The sequence below is a fragment of the Humulus lupulus genome, chromosome 5, assembly GCF_963169125.1.
Source record: "Humulus lupulus chromosome 5, drHumLupu1.1, whole genome shotgun sequence".
In the NCBI taxonomy this organism is placed as follows: domain Eukaryota; kingdom Viridiplantae; phylum Streptophyta; class Magnoliopsida; order Rosales; family Cannabaceae; genus Humulus; species Humulus lupulus.
The window spans coordinates 244,406,310-244,418,386 of NC_084797.1; the positions used below are offsets into that span (position 1 = coordinate 244,406,310).

The following is a 12,077-nucleotide window of genomic DNA, read 5'->3' on the forward strand; positions in this document are numbered from 1 at the left end:
ATACATAGGTTTTAGGTGGGAACAAAATTGGTATGCTCGTGATGACCACCCCATCCACCATTAAAAGCAAAAAGGTAACCGCACATTCCATGGATATTGTTGTTCAAGACAAGCAGAAAACGACGACGTTCAGAAAATCCAACTACTATTCTAATATATATATTTTTGATTATTAAAGAATCTAACAACGTAGATATTATACACACATATATATATATATATATATGCATATTCTCTTCTCATGAGATCTCACGTGCAAATTAATAGTTATAGTAACATACTAACAGTTGGTTGTGCTGTGGTCTCCACATGTTAGACTATTCTAGACCTCTCTCTCTCTCTCTCTCTCTATATATATATATATAGACACACACACTAAAACGGTTTGTATATAATTATATCACAGTCCTGAGCCACTGGCCCAGGTGAACCATCTCAATAATATATGTAATCATAATTTTTTTTTTTAAAAATAGAGTGGAAATAAGTAAATAATTATGAACTGATGTGAGTATGAAATGAAATGAACTGTCATGGACAAGAGCATATACTTATGAATATATATATATATATATATATAAAGATAATGTATAATGTACTTATGAGGTGTTAGTTGGGGTTGGTAAGTTGATATTATATGATATGTAGTATAAGAAGTTTGTGTATATCTTATTCATATATTTATTGTCAATTATTGAAAAGTCAATTAAAATAGATGGAGTAAGATTCATAGAAGTAGATATAACTCTTCGTGTATATATATATATGGGTATTACTAGTGAATATTTTTAATTATTAACTATAGCTATTTTTGGTACATAAATAAAGTGAATATTTTTAATTATTAACTATAGCTATTTTTGGTACATAAATAAATGTAACAAGATAGTGTATAATATAATTACGTTTTGAACTTCTCACAATTTTTTTTTGGAAATATTGAATAATTTAGGATTTTGTTGCATGCGTGTTTATTTCAATATTTATACATGCGTGCACTAAGTTATTTAAATCTTGATTTTGACATCCTAAATTATCTAAAATTTCTTTAAAATTTATGAGAAATCTTCTGTAACTATATTATACATTATCATGTGAAAAAATAAAATTACAATCTATTTATATACCACAAAAAATATTAAAAATACTTATCGGTAGTGATTAAAAGCCGTTACTATCTAAAAGTTTTCCGATATTTATATATTTGATCAATGATACAAATATAAAAAAGGAGGAAATGTGGTGGTCCAAGCCAAAGAAGCCAAGAACTCACTAACACAATGAGATTTAGAGCAAGGAAAAGGAAATCTAAGGAGCTGTATTCCACCTTTTGCTTTCCATATCTTCATGGCCAAACTACAAAAGAAGACACTTATATACATACAATATATATATATATATGTATATATAATTTTAAGGCCAACTTGAGCGTTGACATTAATACACACAATTTTATAAAACCCAATCTCATGATGTGTGAAGACAAATGAATAATTCTATTAATACCCAAATCTTGAAGTGTTGTTGGTCATTAGTCATTAGTATATATAAACAATTATTCTGACACATTCAATATAGAATGGGTCTATTTATTATATGTATGAAAAGAGTACACGTGGAGAGTAATAGGAGTATTTATTAGTGAAATTTTTTTGATAGGCTGCAGGGGTAGAATGGGAAAGACAGAGCTGGATTTGGGACTCGAAAACCCCCACCGACCGTCCCTGTCAAGCAAAAAGTTTCATTGTTTTGTTTTGAGTTTCAAACCAAATACTGAAATACCCATTTTACCCTCATTTTTATTCCAATATTCCCAAATTGACCCCAACTTCTCTTAATAATACCGTAATACTTGCTAACTTCTCCACAAACGGAGAATAGAACAGATCTCGTTCTTTCTCTTTTTCTCTATACGAAAATATTCTTAACTTCCATTTCTCAAAATTATATATATATACATGTATTCTCGTATAAATTTCAACTTTTTCCTTTACGAAAATGGAAAATATTTAATTAATAATTTATAAATAAAAAAATAACAATCCGAAGAAGACGACCGACTCTCTCTCTCTCCTTCTTCGTTCGACCTTTTTTTCTGTTTTGCAGAGACTCAGAGCAAGAAAATGTGATGAAAATGGGAGTAGCAAAGGCTTGGAGGTTTAGCTTCATATCGCCCAACCTGGCTGTTCTCCACACCCAAAAACCTCACAATGCCACTGCCACCGACACCGCCACTCCCAAGCCCCTCGCCTGCTATAGATCCCCCAATCCCTCGCCCTCCTCGTCTTGGTCACTCGTCTGTGGCCTTATGCTCTTCGGCCTGGGCTTGATTTCTCTCTTCACCGGTCATGTCGCTTCTCATCTCGAATGGTACTCCAATCGCCTTGGCAAGCCCTCTATCTACTCCAAACTGGTATAACTGTTTATTATTGTCGTTGTTGTTCCTTTCTTGTTGTTTAAAAATCACTACTTTACTAATATTTTCTACTGATTTTGTAGGATTTCGGACGTAGGGCGGCGCCCATTGATATCTGGAAATCAAAATACTCCAACCATTTCTATGGATGCAGTGAAAGAGGCCCTCGTTTCGCTCGTGAGTTCTTCTAATCTTATTGTATTGCCAAACAATTGAAATTTCTGTACTTTGTTTGGCTGCAAAGATTGTTCGATTTTAAATGCTGTACTGTGCTAACAAACAGTCAACATCACGATTGTGTATTGTTATGCAGCCGCTACTCGCCAACGATTCTCCAATGGCTATTTACTTATTGCAACTAGTGGAGGGCTGAATCAACAAAGAACAGGAGTAAGTGAAGATTTTTATTGATGGGGTTGGGCTTTAGTCAAATTTTCCATACAGATTATTCATAGAATTATCTTCATTGTACTCTCAGATAACAGATGCTGTGGTTGTTGCGCGAATTCTTAATGCTACATTAGTTGTGCCAGAGTTGGATCATCATTCCTTTTGGAAGGATGATAGGTGATTGATTGAATTCATTCTAAATCTATAGCATTATGGTTCAAATGTTTTAAAGCGTGATTTTTTTCACAATTGCTTCACAAATTTCTTTGCTTGCAGTGACTTTGTTGACATTTTTGATGTCAATTGGTTCATTGCTTCTCTTGCTAAAGATGTCACCATTGTTAAGAGAGTTCCTGATAAAGTTATGCGGTCAATGGAAAAACCTCCATACACTATGCGCGTTCCTAGGAAATCTGCCCCTGATTATTATCTTGAACAAGTGCTGCCAATACTTTTGAGGAGACGGGTAAAGCTACTTTGCCACAAACATTTGAATATTTGCAAAGACATCTCAATATTAGCAAACCCTTTTGTATTTTAATTGCATTAAATTCCTAGTTAATAATACATGTATTTATGCACAATGAAATTTTGTCTTGATTTGTTTCTAGTTTCTTGAGAACCTTCAATTAACACTAGGAGATTTGCAGGTTGTGCAATTGACCAAGTTTGATTACAGACTTGCAAATGACCTTGAAGAAGAACTGCAAAAGCTGCGCTGTCGTGTCAACCATCATGCTTTAAAATTTACAAAACCTATACAAGAACTTGGTCACAAACTTGTCAAGAGAATGCGAAAGATGGCAGGACGCTTCATTGCGGTTCACTTAAGTTATGTCAAACTGCTGGCATATATATACACTGCATGTGTCAATACATAGTATGCTGACAAGTACGCATATAGGTAGTTGGGATGAATGTAACTGACACCCTTTTTTCCACAGGTTTGAACCTGATATGTTAGCATTTTCTGGATGTTATTATGGTGGGGGTGACAAAGAGAGAGGTGAACTTGGTGAAATCAGAAAGCGCTGGGAAACATTACCTGTGAGTTACTATCCTTTTCTAGTTCTGACCTCTAAGCAAGTGAAAAGAATAATAAGATCGTAATATGATGCGTATAATTCCTAGTTTCTTTTATAGAAGTATTCATTTTGTGTTTTTCTGCATTTGCACGATCAACATATTTGGAATGCCATGCTTGTAAGGCAGTAAAATTTATACCATTATGTGTATCTAAATTGATGTCCTATTACTTTTTCTCTTTATGCAGGAGTTAAGCGCTGATGGAGAACGAAAGCGAGGAAAATGTCCACTTACCCCTCATGAAGTTGGTTTGATGTTGCGAGCACTTGGTTTCGCAAATGACACATTTCTCTATGTTGCTTCTGGTGAAATATATGGTGGGGAAGAAACTTTACGTCCTCTAAGGGAACTCTTTCCCAACTTTTACACAAAGGAGATGCTTGCAAATGAAGAGCTTAAACCTTTTCTTCCTTTCTCTTCACGATTAGCTGCCATTGACTACATCGTCAGCGATGAGAGTGATGTATTTGTCACCAATAACAATGGAAATATGGCTAAAATTCTGGCGGGTCGAAGGTTAGTCATCTGGTCTATTTGCTTATTTCCTTTTTGTTATAGAGAGAACTATTACTTGTTGATTTCTTTCATGGGTACACTACACAGGCGGTATATGGGTCATAAGAGGACCATCAGACCAAATGCAAAGAAACTTAGTGCTCTGTTCATGGCAAGGGATAAGATGGGCTGGGATACTTTCTCAAAAAAGGTAAGGTCTTGCCAGAGAGGATTCATGGGCGAACCAGATGAGATGAAACCAGGGCGTGGTGAGTTTCATGAATATCCACACAATTGTGTTTGTGAGAAACCGTTCAAGGATTTTGAGGACAGGGACCATGTAGATAGCTCAGTTCACGTTGGAATAGGTTCAACAACAAAAGTTGAAACTAGACATAATGGAGATGGAGTCAAGGTGACAATGGGTTAAAAATGCTAAAAAGTGTGAAGTTGGGGTCTCTGAAAGGGAACAAGGAGATGGGGTGTTTTTTTTTTTATTTTCTTTTGTTAATTTATTTTTTACCTGGTACAAAAAGCATCATGAAATGGTGGCTAGACTCATATCTATAGAGTGATTGGAAATGATGGTGAGGTTGCACCTTTAGTTTTGGCAATCCTTCATCACACGAGCTTGAAATTTGGAACAGCTCGACATTTTGAAGCATTACCAGGTTGCTGCTTGGTGGTGTTGATTAAGTTGATAAAGGATAGAATTGGACCTTGTATAGGAAAGGCACTTTACTTAGTTGCAATTGTTCATAATAGTTTTTGCTAGATAAATAGCTGTGTAGAAACTATGTTTGAAGCTTGTAAGTCGAACAAATCTAATTTAATTGTGTGATTACTGTTGTTGTAGCCTGTACTTTATATTTAGGTCACATTTTCATGTGGTAAGTATGCCACGGCTGATTTAAAACAAATGAGATGAAATCTGTATCATCTAATTTAAGTTTACTTAGGTGATATAGTGTATATATGTATGGCTCATGTTTACAGGAAAAAGGTAAGTACCTCTGATCAAATATCTTATTAGTTTGAATTTGATTCAAAGGACCCTTAAAAAACTACATTAACATGACCCACTTAAAGAATATTAGAGAGCTTCTCCAACTTAAGATGTAGAGGACAGTGGGAACTGCTTGTATTATTGAGGCATTGGAAATGTGCAAGTTGATTCATGTGCATTTACAGTGCTGCTTTTGGATTTAAGAATGGCGTGAGTCACTGGAAACTGTGATAGCCTGTAATTGTGGCTCCGGTATCTTGTTCTCTTCAGCTTCTTGTGCTAATTTGTCAGCAAAATTCTGCATTTCTTTCTTTTTACCCCAGAGAAGGATATATAACCCGATGATTACAACAACAGATCCTATCAAGCTGTTGAAACCATAGGAACAATAAAACAGTGTTTGTTAGTTTGGAGGGCTAAGAAGTAGAACTGTAGAGTAATGGGGAAGATGAAGAAGTGACTGACTTTCCAAGGTAGAATCTCTCATGCAAAATGGGGATATCTATCATGGCAGCCATAATCTGAACAAGTGGACTGAAGGCAGCTGTAAAGACTGGACCCCTTTTCTTTACACACCATGACATGGTGACAAACCCCAACCCTGATCCTACCATCCCCTGAAATTGAATCACTTTGGTTGATAGTCTTGTTTGATTTGAGTCCTTTGAACACTGAAAGCTAAAATACGAAGGGGAATACTTACAGCGAACACGACGGTTATAATTTGCAGCTGCCCTTTTAGAATCCACACCGAGAGGTTACCGCCGGTGCACAAGCTCAAGATGGTGGACTGAATGGCACCAAGGAAGGACATGATGGCGGTGCTCGAATACTGGTATGGATATCTCTTCCCTATGTTTGATTGCAAAAGAAACCAGGAAGACCATGACAGAGTTCCCATCACTAGAGCTATTGACCCAAGCATCCATCTCTCTGTCTTCTTAGACGAGCTGAGTTTAGTAATGGCCCTATCTACGGCAGCATGTGTGTGGTTGTTGCTATCGAACAAAGACACTCCTTTGTACAGTAGTAAAGTAACCCCACCTCCTATGCACACCAATGTTCCTACTATTTTGGCTCTCCCACTATTGCATTTGATGTTCACTGCCTCCAATCTGAGCAAATTATTAAACACATAACCATATCATCAATCATCATTGATATGCATGCTTACAAAAGCAATACTCGTATCATGTTACATACTACGTACCCAAATGGTAAGGCCATTAGGAATGTGGTGACAGGCACCATGTTCACAAAGGCACATGCGAAAGTGGCTGATGTGTATTGAATTCCAATGAGGAACAGGTACTGCGTTAGAGATGCCCTGCAAAGCAAGTACATCGACACGTGAGAATATACTGTTCATTTCAATGGAGGGAAAAAAGAAAGAGTAACTGAGGTAACTCACTAACCCAACAATGGCACTTAGGAATAGGTAGCATAAGATGCGAACTGTAAGCTTTGGTCTAGCATCCCTGCAAGCAGCAAGCAAAGCAAGCTTTAATATATAATAGTACTAGTAAGTACAAAAGTCTAAGGTTGATCATTCTAGGCTGAGGTGATGAACTCAGGGCATGGCATGGCATGGCCAGGGGGCTGCCGCCGAGACTTGGAGATTAATACGAGTATGAGTGTGGATAAAGTAGTTTTCGAAAAATAGAAAGTGGGAAAAAACCAATATCAATGGATATATATAGTTGGTTATTATGCGTACCTTTCCCAAAAGTAGCTAATTGGGGCCAAGAAAATGGCAGATATGGACAACCGGTACGTGACAAGAACCAAATGATCCATTCCTTCGTCTAACACTTTCTTTAGAAGAATATTCAGCACGGCGAAGGCAAAGTCGACTACTACCATTGCCATAAAAGGCTTCCACTCTTCACACCCACCACTCATCTTCACCTCTTCACCCATTCTTTTCTATGTGATGATGATGATGATGATGATATATATATATGTATATGTATATGTATATATTCACACCACTCTATAGCTAGTACTCCTTGATACTCTCTCTATATATTAGCTAGTAATGAGCTCTTTTTTAAACAACACATTAGGCTTTGCTTCTCTAACAGGTAAAGCAAGATCAGCAGCCCGTATCTAACTATATATATATATTCTTTGTGATATATATATATATATATATATTTATATAGTTGAGATTTGGGATTTTGAGAACTGGTATGGTAGTTTCTTCTGATTTACAGATGATCTATTCTATCTTAGCTTATATGATCTGTTGGTCTAAATAGAAGTTGGCCCCAGAATAAGTGGGGAGAAAGAAAGATTAAATTCTTCAAATCACATCAAATGCTTTAAGCAACCGCCTTTGCCATATATTACTTATATTATTCTATCTCCTCACTTTTTTTCTGCTTTCTTTTTTTTGACTATCGTATCATTTTTCATTGCATGGAAAGTATTATATTGGGAATCGTTTCAGGAGTCTCTCTGAGTCGTCATCAAGAATCAAATGCATAAATATTTGTATATCATATATATATATTATCTTGTTTCTCCCACAAGTTGTGGTCGAGTAGTCTTGGATCTTTTCTTGGCCTTGTGTTTTCCATTTTTCATGACCATTATCCCTAGCTATATAGCTAGATTATTTGTTTGTGATGTATAATGATCTTGATCACGTGTCATGTCCCTCTTATACATACAATTCTTTTACAGGCTTCACTTTAAGTCTTACGACTCTCGGTATTTCTCGACCCGTGAACAGTTTTTGGCACGAATTTTTATTTATAATCGTGTATATTATAGCTATTTAGAGCATCCTGCAAATTTTTAGAAAATTTTGAATAATTTACAGTACCGAAAACTAGGTTCAAATATGTTATTTTCCATCTAATTTTTGGTACTGTAGATTATTCAGAATTTTCTGAAAATTTGCGGGATGCTCTAAATAGTTACAATATACAAGATCATGAGTTATAAATACTGAAAGCCTTAGTAAGGCTTACAATAAAGCCTATTAGAGAATTCCTATATATATATATATATAGAGTAGCTAGGCATCTATCTGAATAAAGTTGTGATATTATTATAGTAGTGTCAAGTGTGTGTATGAGATACTATATATATATATAAAAATATTATAAATATATATAGTAATGGAGTAGTAGTGCGTACGTGCATGGCAATTGGCACACATGGCATCTAATCCTTGTCATAGGTACGAAGAGAATGAATGGATGACATGGCAGAGCATCCATGCCCTGAGAATTCTTCTATAGGAATTAACTTTAAGCTTTATCGGTACGGTTTTTCACTGTTCTCGACTTATGAATAATTTTCGGCGCGATTTTTTTTAATGACCGTGTATATTGTAGTTGTTTAGACCATCTTGCAAATTTTCATAAAATTCTGAATCATTTACAGTACCAAAAATTAAGTTCAAATATGTTGCTTTCTACGCGCATAAAAAAATTAATCATGCGTGCAACATATTTAAACCTAATTTTCGGTACCGTAAATTATTCAAAATTTTCTAAAAATTGTATTGATGCTCTAAATAGCTACAATATATACAGTCATAAAAAAATTGCGCCAAAAATTGTTTAAAGGCGGAGAACACTCAAAATTATTCTATTTATATGTGTATTTACAACGTTGGTATACTGTAGCTTTACCTGGAATAAGGTTTCAAATCTATGATCGATGAAACATCTTCTCACCATCATATCACAAAGTACATGACAACATTTACATAACTTAATTGAAATGAAAGCTTCCAAACACTACACTTTGTTTTGTGCCGGAATGGGAATGGGAATGAGAATGCGAATGATAATCTTCCATACTCTTGAAAATTATTACCATAGAAATGAGATTATTCCATGAACCTTTTTAGATTCATATATAATACAATAGATTCCACGTATAATTAATTTTAAATTAAATTTGTCAAAATATTCAATTAACAGGAATTTACGACACACAGTTTACAAGTTTCTTATATATCCTCCAAATAATCTAATAATGATAATAATAATAGAAAATCAAATAATTCTGGTCCATTGGTTGGTTCATTCTGAAGAATTCATAGGCATATATGCTATCATATATCATATCATGCATGCATATCAATCACCTCTATATATACATATATATATACACATAATAATATTCACCTCTAAATTAAAACCGTGGTTTTATTGTTTGAGCATATATTCCCTATAAGCCTACCTATATATACAAATATTTTCAATTTCAGAATATATTCACCTTTATCGCATATATATATATAAATATTTATATATATATATATATTATTGCTGCTTTCTTTTTATATTGTAGGATTTTAGAGTCAACGTGCATAAATAGATACCACCAATGATTTATTTATTCATTTCATTTTTTTTTTGCTTGAATTCTTTCTAATAATAACATCCATAATTTCCAAGAAAAAAGATGAAGAGAGAGCACCAATCATTTAACACAATAAAATTAATACTTTTGGTCAATTATATATAATTTGTTGCATTAATACATATAATGGTGTAATTGGTGAGGTGCATCATGACACTAATATACGAAAATATCTTAAGAGTAATAATATGTGCATTTAAAATATATTTTCAAATATTATATACAGTGATGTAATAATTTGACCTAGCCAATCACATTTATTAAAACTATGACTCACTATTTAAAAAGCAGTGACACGTCATTGTGTTTAATATTTAAGTGCATATTTCGGGTGCACATATCATTACTTATAACTTAATGTTATAAGTAGATTTTGGCATGTGTTTTGACTATTAATGTTATAAGTACTCTTTGTTTGGATATAGAGATGGAGTGGGTTAAGGATGAATTGTATATGAGTTCTGGAAAAATAAAAGGAGACGATGGATTGAGTGTTTACTTAAAACTTGTTTGGTAAGTTCGAAGGCAGAAAAAATGTATTAAAAAAAATAATGAATAGCTATTAGTATATTTACAATATTATCCCTATTAATATTTTTTTTTTTATTGTTTAGTTTCAAAGGCAAAAAAGAAACACATACTAGATGTATACTTTTCTTTTTCAATCCTTAGTTTTTTTGTGGGCCAATTAGATTGACAATCCATACCATTTCCCACTCCTTCAATCTTTACTCCCTATGAAACAAATGAACATTTTTACTTGAAAATGTTTTTTTTTTTACAAGAAGTTACAAATTTCTTGTAAAAATACTTTTATTAAGCCTAAAAGTCAAAGGAGGAATTTTTAACCTATATCCACCTAAAGAGCATGTAGACAACTAATCTAAAAATATATAGATGATGGACATTCTTGGAAAAGTGAACACCAAAACTCAATACATATAACTAATGAAGATCCAAATAATTGAAATACAAGAATCTTAATCATCACTAAAGTGTGAGTCAACCATATGTACTAAGAAAGTCAAAGTGCCAAGTCCAAAACAATTCCATATTTGGAGAATAAAAGAACCAAAAGCCACACACAACAATTATTTCTGGATGACTGAAAAAACAAATTTGACCAAAATCGGGCTCATGATATTATTTTATTTTATTTTGTAAAATATAAGGTCTAAATTATTATTTAACAAAATATAGGATCCGATCGATAATTTTTACAAAAAAATAAGATCTAAAATGATATTTACTCATTTAAAAATAGTATAAAAAGATTGAAGAAGTGAAATGCATATTCAATCTTCTATGAGTAAGATTTTAATTAATTGCATACATGGAGAGTGTAAATATTCAATAATGCCTACTAAATTGTTGTCCTACTATTGGAGAAAGAATGATTAATGTAATGTTTTTTTTTAGAAAAAGAAATTTTAATTTGTAAGTGCATAAATTTATATGCCCCTTTATTTTTTTGTTTTAAAAAAAATCTATACATTTATATATGCTCTATAAATAGAAAATTAAGCCCCCTCTTCAATGATTCTGCCTCCGAAATGTACCATTAATTGATCATGTTCAAACCAAAATATGGTTTATAATTTTTTATTATGTATATATATGATAATTTTTTTCAAATATAAATACTAATTTTTTTAATAAAAATTAAGATTATATATTATATATTATATATTATTGTTATAATGATATTTTATAATATTTAAATTTATATTAATATAAATATTAAATATTCACTTATTTTTGTTCAGTAAGTACATAATTTGTTTTAAAATTCAAACTTGATTTGACAGTAAATTCATTAATTAAGTGCAAAAAAAAAATAGTTTCTTTTTTCAATGATTTTTTATCAATTTTTTCTAATTTATTTTTTGCTTTGTTTAAATTCTAAATAATTTATAATAAAAAGGAGATTATGAATTTTATTTATCCAACCTCTTTCTATGTTATTTTTTTTGGCAATTTTATTTTGGATTGAAAGTGAAAATAATTTTTTGATTTGTCCGCAGTAGGCTCCATTTAAAAAAGGATTATATATTTTTGGTAAGTATTTTTTTTTTATTAATATCATTGTACAATCTAGTTCTTTGTTCGAATCCATCCAGAATAAATGATTTATTATTTAAAGTTTTGTCTAGAGCCTTAACTCTATTTATAAATTTGTTGCTTAGATTTTTTATTTTTTATTCATTATTATAGTTTTATATTAATATTATAATATTTGAATTCATATTAATATAATATATTATTATCACAATAATATTTTATAACATTTGAATTTGT

At 32.5% G+C, this 12,077-nt stretch overlaps 2 protein-coding genes across 2 annotated transcripts; one reads left to right on the forward strand and one right to left on the reverse strand.

Annotated features, from left to right (window-relative positions):
- The first annotated feature begins 1,869 nt into the window (after nucleotides 1-1,869).
- LOC133778752 (O-fucosyltransferase 29) lies at nucleotides 1,870-5,238 on the forward strand. The gene is made up of 9 exons (XM_062218771.1): nucleotides 1,870-2,413; nucleotides 2,500-2,593; nucleotides 2,730-2,806; nucleotides 2,895-2,983; nucleotides 3,083-3,272; nucleotides 3,457-3,636; nucleotides 3,749-3,853; nucleotides 4,080-4,408; nucleotides 4,496-5,238. Exons 1-9 carry the CDS (start codon nucleotides 2,129-2,131, stop codon nucleotides 4,815-4,817), a joined length of 1,671 nt encoding a protein of 556 aa, XP_062074755.1. The 5' UTR covers nucleotides 1,870-2,128; the 3' UTR covers nucleotides 4,818-5,238.
- Nucleotides 5,239-5,409: 171 nt separating this feature from the next.
- Nucleotides 5,410-7,507, reverse strand: LOC133778753 (WAT1-related protein At3g30340-like). Its single transcript, XM_062218772.1, has 6 exons — nucleotides 7,111-7,507; nucleotides 6,809-6,871; nucleotides 6,604-6,720; nucleotides 6,097-6,508; nucleotides 5,859-6,010; nucleotides 5,410-5,761 (listed from the first exon to the last, which is right to left on the reverse strand). The coding sequence occupies exons 1-6, from the start codon at nucleotides 7,311-7,313 to the stop codon at nucleotides 5,593-5,595; spliced, it is 1,116 nt and encodes a 371-aa protein (XP_062074756.1). The 5' UTR covers nucleotides 7,314-7,507; the 3' UTR covers nucleotides 5,410-5,592.
- Between the last annotated feature and the right edge of the window lie 4,570 nt (nucleotides 7,508-12,077).